The sequence below is a fragment of the Punica granatum genome, chromosome 8, assembly GCF_007655135.1.
Source record: "Punica granatum isolate Tunisia-2019 chromosome 8, ASM765513v2, whole genome shotgun sequence".
NCBI lineage: Eukaryota > Viridiplantae > Streptophyta > Magnoliopsida > Myrtales > Lythraceae > Punica > Punica granatum.
In genome coordinates, this window is record NC_045134.1 from 7,400,652 (window position 1) to 7,412,304 (window position 11,653).

At 39.5% G+C, this 11,653-nt stretch overlaps 1 protein-coding gene across 2 annotated transcripts; it reads right to left on the reverse strand.

Moving 5' to 3' along the window:
* Positions 1–2,984: 2,984 nt before the first annotated feature.
* Positions 2,985–11,653, reverse strand: LOC116188081 (transcriptional corepressor LEUNIG-like). Of its 2 annotated transcripts, none has more exons than XM_031517216.1 (18): positions 11,338–11,653; positions 10,048–10,145; positions 9,623–9,732; positions 8,531–8,983; positions 8,167–8,252; positions 7,924–8,002; positions 7,756–7,831; positions 7,360–7,409; positions 6,857–7,171; positions 6,300–6,530; positions 5,679–5,909; positions 5,018–5,135; positions 4,822–4,931; positions 4,566–4,715; positions 4,295–4,450; positions 3,946–4,062; positions 3,568–3,774; positions 2,985–3,433 (listed from the first exon to the last, which is right to left on the reverse strand). In XM_031517216.1, the coding sequence occupies exons 1-18, from the start codon at positions 11,367–11,369 to the stop codon at positions 3,290–3,292; spliced, it is 2,763 nt and encodes a 920-aa protein (XP_031373076.1). In that variant the 5' UTR covers positions 11,370–11,653; the 3' UTR covers positions 2,985–3,289. The 2 variants fall into 2 exon arrangements, with proteins under 2 accessions (XP_031373076.1, XP_031373075.1); XM_031517215.1 differs by having other exon boundaries at positions 5,679–5,924; positions 11,338–11,652.

Genomic DNA, 11,653 nt, shown 5'->3' on the forward strand with positions numbered 1-11,653 from the left:
TTAATATTAAAGTTGTGAGTATGTAAGATAATTGAGTTTGGAAACTCATATGTGTAACAATTTTAGGGTGGGCTATCCACTTCTATGTCCAATAAAATTTAGTAATGAACGTAAACCAATCCCAAATAATGTCTGCTCGAGATTATAATAGAGGTCCAAGATCCAGTATAATGAGAGAAAAATTCTAAATAATTAAAAAATAAGCACACCTTCTTTTGATCTCAAGATTGTAATATTTCCCTCATGGAATCTTTGGTTAACTACATATGGGTACCACTACACAATCTGAAGGAGACTAAAAATAACCATCTTTGGTTATATATTAGCAATAAAATGCACACCGAAATGAAGGATAAATTATGTGTAGTTTATATCATTTGCATTGCATGTATATATATATATATATATATATATATATATATATATATATGTATGTATGTTTGTTTTAATATACACACATAGATATCATAAAGTTATACAGATTTTGAATTGTTGGATAAATATTTTCAAGCAACAGACTCAATTACTATGAATTGTGTATTTATTTAATTGTTGTATATAACGTGTTTACACAAATTTAAATAGATGTTTTTTAAAAATAAAATTTTATAACATTCTTATTTCAAATATTTAATTTTTATTTTTGTATTACAATAAGTTCATATATTATAATAAAAATGATTGAAATATATGAATCATTTCAAATCATCTATATTAATCTTTTAAATAATTTACTTTAATAATTTTGTTTTATTAATGAGGAAGCATTTAATGATGTTGGAGTCAATTTCACTTATATGATGATTGATATTGATGTATTTAAGCAAATAGACTTATTTGTTCATATATCATTTTGTATGTGTGTATGTATAAAACAAATATATGCAATTGATATATATATATATATATATATGATACTTATTGAAAAACCTTAGAAATAGTAATGTATAAATTTCAGTATATATATATATATATATATATGACTTTCATCATTTGTCACCTTAAACTTTTGAACTTAATACGGGATCATCACCTATTGAAAAATAAATATACTCCAGAAAAATTATGTTTTTACATGATAATGAACGATTAGCGAGCCACATGGACCCCTCCCATTGGTTATGGAATCATAACTTGGAATCTTACATGGCAGACTCATGATGCAAATTTTTATTTTAATTTTATTCTTAATTTGATTTGATAAAGAGGAGGACCCCCTTCCGGCAGAGGGTGGGGGGCTCATCTGCCCAAGCCCCCTTCTACGCGTTGCCATGCTTCGATGGTGCTGTACAGCTCAGACGGTGCAACAAAGGGCTCACATGACTTCGTCGTATATCTCGACTAGTGCTTGCATAGGGCGCATGAGCTCCACCGTATAAGTGGGCCCCGTTATTTATGATCTTTTATCGAGACTATTGATATTCTTAATTTAATAATTGAAATTAATTCTTTTCGAACATCGGTTCAAATACATTCACAAGGCGCTTTCAAACTCATGATACCTATAGTCTTCAATTTGGTATTTCTTGTCTTGTTCCTTCAACGTAGAGGAGTTTTCTTTGGTCGGCTTTGCGCAGATGATATATATATGTGCTTTGTTTGTGACCTATAGCTTTCTATGGTGGCCCCGCAAAATCGCACACCAAGTAGCATCCACGTCGATTCTCATCCGAATCAATATTTTTCTTTTTCTCGATTATAAGAGAGACGGGTTATATGCCTAATGTAGAGTATTGGCGAACAGGGAATAAGTTCACTCGGGAATAACAAATGGGAAATAGTTGTGTATATTCAAAAGTAAAAGAGTGGATAAAAAGGATAATAAAGTCAAATGATGAAATTGAGAGATGGGAATTGGGGAGACTTTTTCCATATATATTGACATAAAAGATAATAATTTTTTTTAGTAATAAAAGGATAATCAATTTTTTTGATGTTGGGACTTTGATATGAAGTTTCCTAAAAATTATTGGGCAAATTACAAAAAAAAACCCAAATTTTTTAAAAAGTCTCAGTTTTGTCATAAATTTTGTTTTGTAACAAAAAAAATCATAAGTTTTCTAAAATGTCTCAAAAATGACCTCCGTTATAACTTCCGTCAATTTTTGCTGCTGATGGTGGGTCCCTTTAACTGTCCACGTAGGTCACACGTAGGCAAAAATTGACGGAAGTTCTAACGGAGGTTATTTTTGAGACATTTTAGAAAACTTATGGTTTTTTCTGTTACAAAACAAAATTTAAGACAAAATTGAGACATTTTACAAAATTTGAGTTTTTTTTTTAATTTACCCAAAATTATTCCAAGGGACAAATCGTTTGACTTGGAAAAGCGAAACAATAAAATAATAAATAAATAAATAGGGTAAGTCGATAGAATGAAACTGGAAGTCATTTTCAAACAATTCATTGACCTCCCAAAAGAAATTTTTTAAAAAGGAAAGATCATAGAAGCCATCGAATCGAAATTATTACGGTTCGATCTTTATGAGTAGAATTCTTATGTTATTATTATGGGTTTCCTTTTTTTTAATATTAGATCCATTAACCTCTGAGTTAATTTATTAAGAAAAAACAAATATTATATACAAATTAAGCAAGCAAAATCGATGTGCATGCATCATAAAATATAGAGATGTATGAACTTAATGAAATGCAATATACAGTATTGGGGTGCCGATGCCCCGAAAGATCGCTCTCGACTTTACTCGCTAACTGGTAAATACATCCGATTCTGATGGTCGCCTTAATCTTCACGTGCAAAGAAGAGTATATGTCAAGGTAAGTGAACATTTCTCGACTCAATTACCATATAAGAGCCATCGATCACAAACATCGACTGGTAGGAAGAGGGAACAGGCACAAGCCAGATATGTTAGGTGCTAAGAAATTAGCATCATTTCTCCGCAGGAACTGGATGGTTCAAACGGACTGATAGTCACTCCTGACTGGACCTCCCCTGTCGGGTTAGGCACTTTAAACCGAGGTTAAAACACGAGTTATTCGTATTTCGATATAAGAAGAAAACAGATGGAAAAACACTGGAACTTTTACACGTTGGTCTCTTTGTTGTTAAGGGAAGCCTAACAGGAAATGTCATTACAAAAGCAGCCCAAGAAACAAAAAAGAGCATTCTAAAGAAACAGTACAGAGGTTAATGTTCCTCCCCAATTTGTGTCTCTCACTGAGCTTAGATCTTCTCCTTTTTCAGAATCTGAGGATGGATATTGAGAAAACACCAGAAGAGATTTAACAACCGCATAGATTACAGCCGATCCCTTTTCATCCGGACCTACTTCCATAGCTTGACCGACTTGTCATGGCTGGCTGAGGCAACCAACCCCGTCACGTTGGACACGGCCAAGGCAGCGATAAGCCCATCATGTGCCGGCAGGGACATCGTCTTGTTCTCCGACATGTTCCAGAGCTCCAATGACTGCAAGAGGAAATTCCCGACAGAACATGTGAATGAAGTACCAGCAAGAAGCCAGAGAAGAAGATCTGCCAATAAATTGTTTGGGCCAACTTGATCCTCGGAGGGATGAACAAATTTTAAAAGCTTCTGCTCACCTGGTAACAGCCAATCACAAGCAATGACGGGCATGTGGGGTGGAACACGCACGAATGGAATTTGTTGCCGTTGCAGCTCAGTTCATGCACACAGTCCCCTTCACTTCCTGACCCGAGCGTCCATACCCTGACAGAGTCCTCACTTACTGATGCAAGTAAGTCTCCAGTAGAGTCCCAACATACAGAGTGGATTGGCTTTGTGTGACCCTGCAATGACCAAAAAGAAAAGGATTAAGTTTCAGCATGGGTCGATGGTCTTTACACTTTCTCGAGCACCAAAGCAGGCATATAATGACGATGGAGGATTGTCATATCTTACAAGACAGGCTCAGAGAGAGAGAGAATCACATGCCAATGTCGTTATCAGAAAAAGTTTACCTGCAAGGTTTGTCGGCAAGCTTGTGTCTCCGCATCCAATATCGAAACGACATTCTCAGCAGCTGCTGCAAGATATCTCCCTAGACGCGGTTGGAATCTCATCTGGGCCATTCCTCCCTGATTCCATACCAAAACACAGAGTCAGAGGTTTAGGGTCAAATTAGAATCTTCTGTTAAATTTTTTTTTTTCAAAGTCAAGCTCATGACTGGTTAAAACAGTTTGCTGGGAATCCGTCAGTAAGGTTATCGGCTTTTTGAAGAATGATTCTCAGTCCACATATCGTGCTGTCTTTTATAGAACAGAAAACGGTATAAAGAATACCAAACATGCCCTATCTATCAATTTTACCTTAAAAACTCTGGCACAGCTCCCGTTATTGATACTCCAGTACCGTATCTCACCATCCCCATCACAAGAGCAGATGAGATCATCCTTATTCGGGTGAAAATCGAGAGACATCACAGTTGCATTGTGTCCCATGAACGTCCGAAGAGAATACCCGGGCTGCAAATTAACGCAGTCTCAGTCGATGAGCACCAGAATAAATGACAAATATTAAGCAAGCAAGTGGTGATTGTCATCAAAATTTTAATCAACAGAATAAAAAGGGTTCACTGACATTGTCAGCATCCCAGACTCTGACGGTCTTATCGAACGAGGATGTGGCAAGACGCGGCATGCTTGGGCTAAAACGGACATCTGTGATCATAGATGCATGTTCGTCAAGTGTCGTCTTAGGCTTCAGAGTGTCCGTGTACCATAGAACAGCCTGTTTTCATACCAAACAGAAAATTCGAGCGAACAGTTAGCGCAAGAGAGAGAGAGACAGACGTCTATATATCGATTGCTTCTTTCTTGTTTCTCCAGCTACTTACTTTTTTGTCGTGGCCACCACTTGCAAGCAATTTTCCATCGGATGAGAAGTGGCAGCAGACCACTTTGCTGGTGCTTGCTCGAACAGTATTAACTTCAGTGAATGTGAATCCTGAAACAGAATAATCAAAGTTCGAATTAATTATGTGATCTAATTACCCACTTGATAGATATAATGGCGAAGGAAAACTATAATACCCTTACTAACGTCCATGCACCGACCCACAGTATCACGGGGATCGATGTCATCATGGGATAAAAAAGACTCGACATTGTCATCAAGAGATCCATCCTCCACGAAGCGGTCCATATCAGCCTGGAAATTCAGAAACTTCTTGATCATCCCATGGACAAATAGTCAATGAAAAATAATCTGTTCTTCAATCCATTCAAAGTCCAAGTAACTATAAGTAAGTTTTCTTGCATCAGTGATTCAAATATTCCCCTCCACTTATCCCAAAAAAAGAGAAAAAGAAAAAGAAAAAGATTCAACCATATGAAAAAGGGACTCTTCCCCTTGCAAGGGCCGCTTGATTAGATCCCGGTACATCAAATCAGATTAACAGAATTAAATTTAGGGCAAATCATAAGACCATGTCATATAAGTTGGTAAGGGGAGATTCCGAGAAGGAACTAGTCTGAAAAGATTCATCCGATGCAAGGCAATCACAACAATTTGACTCACGTGGAACCATCATGATAACTTGGGATTATCAGTTAATCGATGATTGTGATTGATCTCAGTCTAAAAGAATCTTATTTAGCCCATCTAAATCTAAATAAAATGGATGAAGACACGAACTCATTTATTACTGACAACAGCTTCCTGATTGAAACTGAGATTTATCGACTCACTCACCAACTGATTTGATGGCGAAGTTAGAGTGCTTGGCCCATCAGTACTAAACATCATTAACGGCTTCGAGGAGCTTCCACTGTGAGGCAGAGCAGGCATAGAGATTACGTCCCCGGGAGTATGAGTTGAGGGCGTAGAGGGAGCAGAGCTTGGGGATGGACCCGTCGTGTTTGCAGTTCCGGTGCTGTTGGCAGGACCTGAAGATGACACGGGCTGCTTCCTTTTCCTCCCAGTCTGGTTTTTTGAAACCTTGAAATGAAGCAAGAGAAGATCATGTTAGGAACCTGCCCTAATGTCTCCCACCAAGTATAAGTATTCAGGGGCTAATAATATGCAAGTGCAATCAGACAAAAATAGCCGAACAATCTAAGTCAATAATGATGATCCCTTCCCTACAGAATCCTCGAAATCCTTATATTAATGAAACAAAGTTTTATAAATAGAAATCCAACTGCATAACTCACTAGTAAGAATTGCTTTCAGCAAAAGCATTGTTCGTCTCTTCTTGTAAAGTGCATTTCGACATGTTTTCCCCCCCTCAGTTTCCCCACTTAAGCAAAAGAAGGAAAAGGAATATTATGCACTGAGTCAGTTGGATAAAAGAAGTCCAAGACAGGAATAGACCTGATCATTTCCTCGGAAGGAGTTGGACATGCTGCCATCCATGACCACGCTTCCAGCCCCACCCATTTTGTCTTGCTGGTGAAGATTGTGATTCGAGCCCTGTGGCTGCTGATTTGTGAGTCCGTGCTGCTGAAGCTGCTGCTGTATGTTACTGTTTGACTGTAACTGCTGCTGCTGTTGCTGTTGCTGCTGCTGCTGCTGCTGCTGCTGCTGTAATTGGGCCATCTTCAACTGCAAGAGGGGCAAAGTCTTTGATGAGTTACGTCTCCAACCATATCTTGAAGAAAGCACCTTGCCAATTACAGTGCAAATTTTCTTTTTTCCGAAGATGTGAAGAAAATTGGAAAGGGAAAACCAGGCAGTTTCTGAATGAAAAAGCTTGGAAAACATCTAGACAACAAGATAACAAGCATAAAAAAGGACCATGTTTTCCATTAGAGAAAACATGGAGACAAAAAAACATAAAATATATAAATGAAAGATAGATAGATAGAGAGAGAGGAATAAAAGCAAGTTCATCCAAGAGAGTAAAATCAACTAAAGAATAGAGAATGCACCTTAAGCACCATGTCAGGATCTCCACGGTGGAAAAGGGGCCCTCCAGCCGCCTGCAAAGGAGATCCGACATTGGCAACCATGTCTCCTACTGAATTCGGAAGCCCATCCTTCCCGAGAGTCATGTTACGACTGTTTAGAAGCATTTTAATCCGCCTATTGTCATCACTCCCAGAGGGAGAGGTTAAGCTCTGCTGCGCAAGCATGAGCTGCTGGTGGTGCTGCGGGGACAGCATCTGTAACTGATGGAATGGCTGTGGACTCTGAATGAAGGGCTTCTGCTGCTGGAGAAGGCTTGATCGAAGTGGATCGTAACCCTGAAAGAACATAGACAAAACATATATAATCAATTTGCTCAAATTCAGGCTCGCCAAAATTGCTGAGAATCAAGATGGCTGGACCTAAAACTTCTGGGAAGCAGACTTGACCAATGCATGAAGATGCATCAAAATTAGTGGTAGGGACCATACAAGATAAACCACAATGAGAGATATATATGACTTACGGTCAGAGGCCATCCTTTCAGGGTGAGATTATTACCGCCTTGATTAGATCCTGACAAACAAACAAACATCGAGTCAGATGATCCAGCATGTTGAAATTCAGTCTAATGCGGAAAATAAGGCAAAACATTGCATTATTACTTTTTTCAATGCATACTTGCAAAATTCTTTGTAATCGGTATTGACTAGGACTATCCTCCCAGAGACGTGATAAAACCAGAATAGAACAGGACACAACAAAAACAATCTGCTACTACAAAAAATTCAATGTGCTAACTCAAAGTATGAGCACTCCATTCAATCTGAGAGTTTTGACTGTAAGAGACAGGCATTTTGTAAGAACAAACAATATTTTTCAAGTGGAAGATTCTAAGGAAGATTATTAGAAGAGTGCGCACCTGGTATTCCTATCAATGATCCTTCTGGCCCAGCAGCTCTTGGATTAAGCACTGGATTGATCTCGGGCTTGATATCCTGATACATTCCAAACAAAAGTTAGAAAGCTGCAAGGGAATCCTTCGATGTATTTTATCCAAATGTTCAATCACTAATGAAGGGAATCCTACTGGTGCAGGTCCTGGTAGTTGCTGAGTCCTAGCTTGAACTTGTGAAGCCATCCCACCAGCAGTTCCATGCAACACTTGCCTGATAATAACATTATTCCATGTTACACCAATTGAATTATGTCACAAGGAGAAGTCATAGAGAACAATAAATTCTATCAAATCTCCAGATATCACTTAAAACAAAAGTACAAACATATCATCAACGGCAATTAAAAATTCAGGTTAAGTCTCTGAGAGAATCACCCTGAAGGCTGACCACTTGCTGCAGCAGATTTCAAGATCGATGCATGACTAGGATCCATAAGCTGGCCCACGTTATCCCCGAAACGCTGCAGTAGGAAGGAAATGAAACCATCGAAACATCATTCATGATTCTAAAAACATAGAGGTTAGAATAACTCCAAAAACCTTTCGACTTTCACTAATCTTCTTGGCACTATGACCCACCAAAATATCCCGGTTAGAATTCCCGCATTTTAGCTCTGACACTCCGAATAATTTAGGGAATTCAACAAAGAGAAAACAACTTGAGAGGCGCTGTTTGGGTGAGAAAGGTAGCCCCTGTGCACCTTTTACACTTTTTTACTGAAAGAATAAAACCACAAACCTTCATGGCAGCATCATCCAAACCATCCCTCTGGAGTGGCAGTTTCAGCTTCTCCTCGTACATTTTCGTGGCCAAAGCATTTACACCAGGGCTCTGCCTCATGAGGGGGTCCCCTCCCACCATTCCATTCGAGCTTCCATTTAATAGATGGGCTGCACCTGGCCCCTCCCTGCGCTGCTGCTGCTGTTGCTGTGCCTGCTGTGGCTGCTGCTGCTGCTGCTGCTGAGGCTGCTGCTGTGGCTGTGGCTGCTGCTGGTGCTGCTGCTGCTGCTGCTGCTGCTGCTGCTGCTGCTGCTGCTGCTGCTGCTGCTGCTGTTGCTGCTGCTGTGCATGACGCTGCATCAGGATCTGCTGCATTTGCAGTTGGTGCTGCTGTGGATTGTGTGGCTGTGGTTGCTGCTGCTGCTGCTGCTGCTGTTGCTGCTGCTGCTCCCGAGCTTTTATTAACTGTGTCTGCATTAATGACTTTTGACAATAAGCTACAGTTCGAAAAGTGACTCCACTCAAACAACAGAAGATACAGAACACCATCTATAACGCTTTAATTTATTTTGCAGGTTAATTATGTTTGAAGAACTTTTTTATAGCATGGTTTGTACATTGGGAAGGAACTGAACGAGAACAGAATGGTGAAGAACAGAAGAATATTGAACAAAGATGATCTTTTGAATATTTAATGTACAGTGCAACAACAGATCTAGGATAGTGAATACTAATTGCAAAAGACTGAAAAGCCTCAGACATACGTTTGCGTAAAATAAGAAGCATCGAGTTCATTTGTGCTACATCCCTTTTCGTGCACCCAGGGCAGGCTATTAGATTTTTAGAGCTGTTACCAAATCGTCGAAAAACAATCATTAAAAACTTCAGAGAACATCATATGTTTTCTTTCATTTTAGCTGGTTTTTCATGAAGGAAAAAGAAAGAGTTATTCCGGAATTTCCAAATAGATGGCAAGTGGAAAGACTTACCTCCCTGACATCATCAACATATGCTCAAGGAGCTAGGACAATTTTTTCACAGGAGGGTTTGCATGTACCCAGATTAAGCCTATACATTTAAACATGACTCGGGGATATATTTGGAACCAACCTCAATGTATGAAGCAGCAACCTCAGAATGCTTCTCATTGGTTCTTGCAATGAAGATATCCCAGAAAACTGACCACCATTCGAAAAGAAAACCTCCCGGTGCGTCAATAGCTGTAAATATCATCAGAAAGTTCACAACATCAATAATACAACCAAGATGAGAATCTAACATTCTTGCTGCTAAATTCATTTTCAAAATCAGAAAATATTTCTGTTTTCAAGGAAACAGGAAGACGTGAGGATTGGAGGATGCAAGTTCATTACTTTAATAACCATTTAAAACTGATTCGTTTGCAGAAAGAAAGAAAGAAAAAGGTTTTGCATAACATTTGCCTCCACATGTTGAACATTCAAAAAATTCCCCAGTACCAAATTAGCTTTATATAAAAGGAGCTTTTTCCTAAACCAAATAAAAATTATTCTTACCAACAGGATCAGATGAAACTTTGCCTTCGGCCTGAAAAGCCTGGGCTGTGGCCTTCAAATCCCTCTTCACCAAATAATCGTGGATATACACATCTAACCTGTTACACGATAAACAGTAAATGTGGTTTAATTATACAAAGCAAATGCCCCGGGGGGGGAACAAAAATAAAAATTGGAGAAAATAATAGCTGGCTGCAAATGGAATAACAGGTAATTGAAATCACGACTCCCAAATCAGAGAGTATGCTTCGCCGAATAATGCTCGAAACCTTTCCATTAAGTAAATCTAATATATCTGAACCTGGTGTTCAAAGTCTCATGAGCAGTCTGCGCCATCTGCCTACACAGTAGCTGATATTAGCCCATTCTAGAAGCACAGCTCTTAAACACAAGACATAAGGTAATACAAATTACTGGTTCGTCTAAGAGCTTTGCAGTGTCCTCGCATTAGCAGAGAAAGAAAATACCCAAAAAAGAGCTGAAACACTGGCATAAGATGGAGCACAAGTTCAAGAGCTTTGCCGCGGGACTCATATATACATCTAGATGAAACAGGGCAACAGAAAAAGATCGTATACAGAATAATCCCATAACACGAATGAATCAGAGACTTCAGCCCGAAACCCCAAGAAATTCGATGAACTGACAGACGAAACTGGAAATCCACTAGTTCTTCATTTCCTCCAACATCTCCGCGCCCGCCCACCCCCCCCCCCCCCCCCCCCCCCCAGCTTTTTCTGATAAATTCTAAAGAACCCAAATCCGCTAAACACACATACGAGCAGAAAGATAAAGGGCTACGAATATTTGAATCTAGAAATCCAAGGCAATAACCAACAATAAATTCCTCATGCCCGAACGGGCCAAATAGAGCACAAAGCTCAAAACTTGAGCATCAATAACCTGGCGAACATTAACCTCAGCGGAACACCAAAGGGAGAAATGAAAAGAAACGCGCATTTCATCTGCTTCCAGCAGCAGAAAAAGACCCAGAAACCACTCCAAGAAGTTTCACAAAATTAGTACAACTGACTGCAGACAACAAGAAAGCTTCTCAAGTACCCAAACTAACAAAGAGCCACAAAGACAGCAGCCAAATGCCCAAGATGGCAGGAAAGGCTGAATCTTGAATCAACCAAGAACAAGCACAGGGGACCCAGCAAAGACCCAGAAAAATCCTCTGTGCCTAAAAGTGGTCCGAATCAAGCAAAAGGGGGAGGAAAAGCTCAGGGCATTAATTGGGAAAAAGAGTCGGATTGAAGCTCGAAATCAGAGATTGCAAAGGCTTACATTTTATCAGCTTCCCAGTTGGTCTGAGACATGTTTGTTGAATCAGAACAAGAATACCACCAGCTCCCAAATGATTAGCTCAAGGGCCCAAAATCATGAGAGGCTCTTCCTCTGGTCTCTCTGTCAGCTCTGAGACAAGCAGCAGACCCACCCACGGGAGAGAGATTGGATTTTCTTGGCGTTGGGAGAGTGAGAAAAATCCTTCTCACTGAACATGCGCGAGAACTCAGAGAGAGAAGAGAGAAGAGAGAGAAGGAAAAAGAGAGAGAGAGAGAAGAATAGAAGCAGAACCTCTAATTTTCGGACATGAAAATCA

What these genes read in the sequence shown, in the direction of transcription:
- LOC116188081 (XM_031517215.1), bottom strand. Translation starts at nt 11,369, where the DNA reads ATGTCTCAGACCAACTGGGAAGCTGATAAAAT. An exon ending in AGTTTCATCTGATCCTGTTG is followed by an intron (nt 9,733 to 10,047) that starts GTAAGAATAATT and finishes TGATATTTACAG; the next exon opens with CTATTGACGCACCGGGAGGT. An exon ending in TGGATGATGCTGCCATGAAG is followed by an intron (nt 8,253 to 8,530) that starts GTTTGTGGTTTT and finishes TTCCTACTGCAG; the next exon opens with CGTTTCGGGGATAACGTGGG.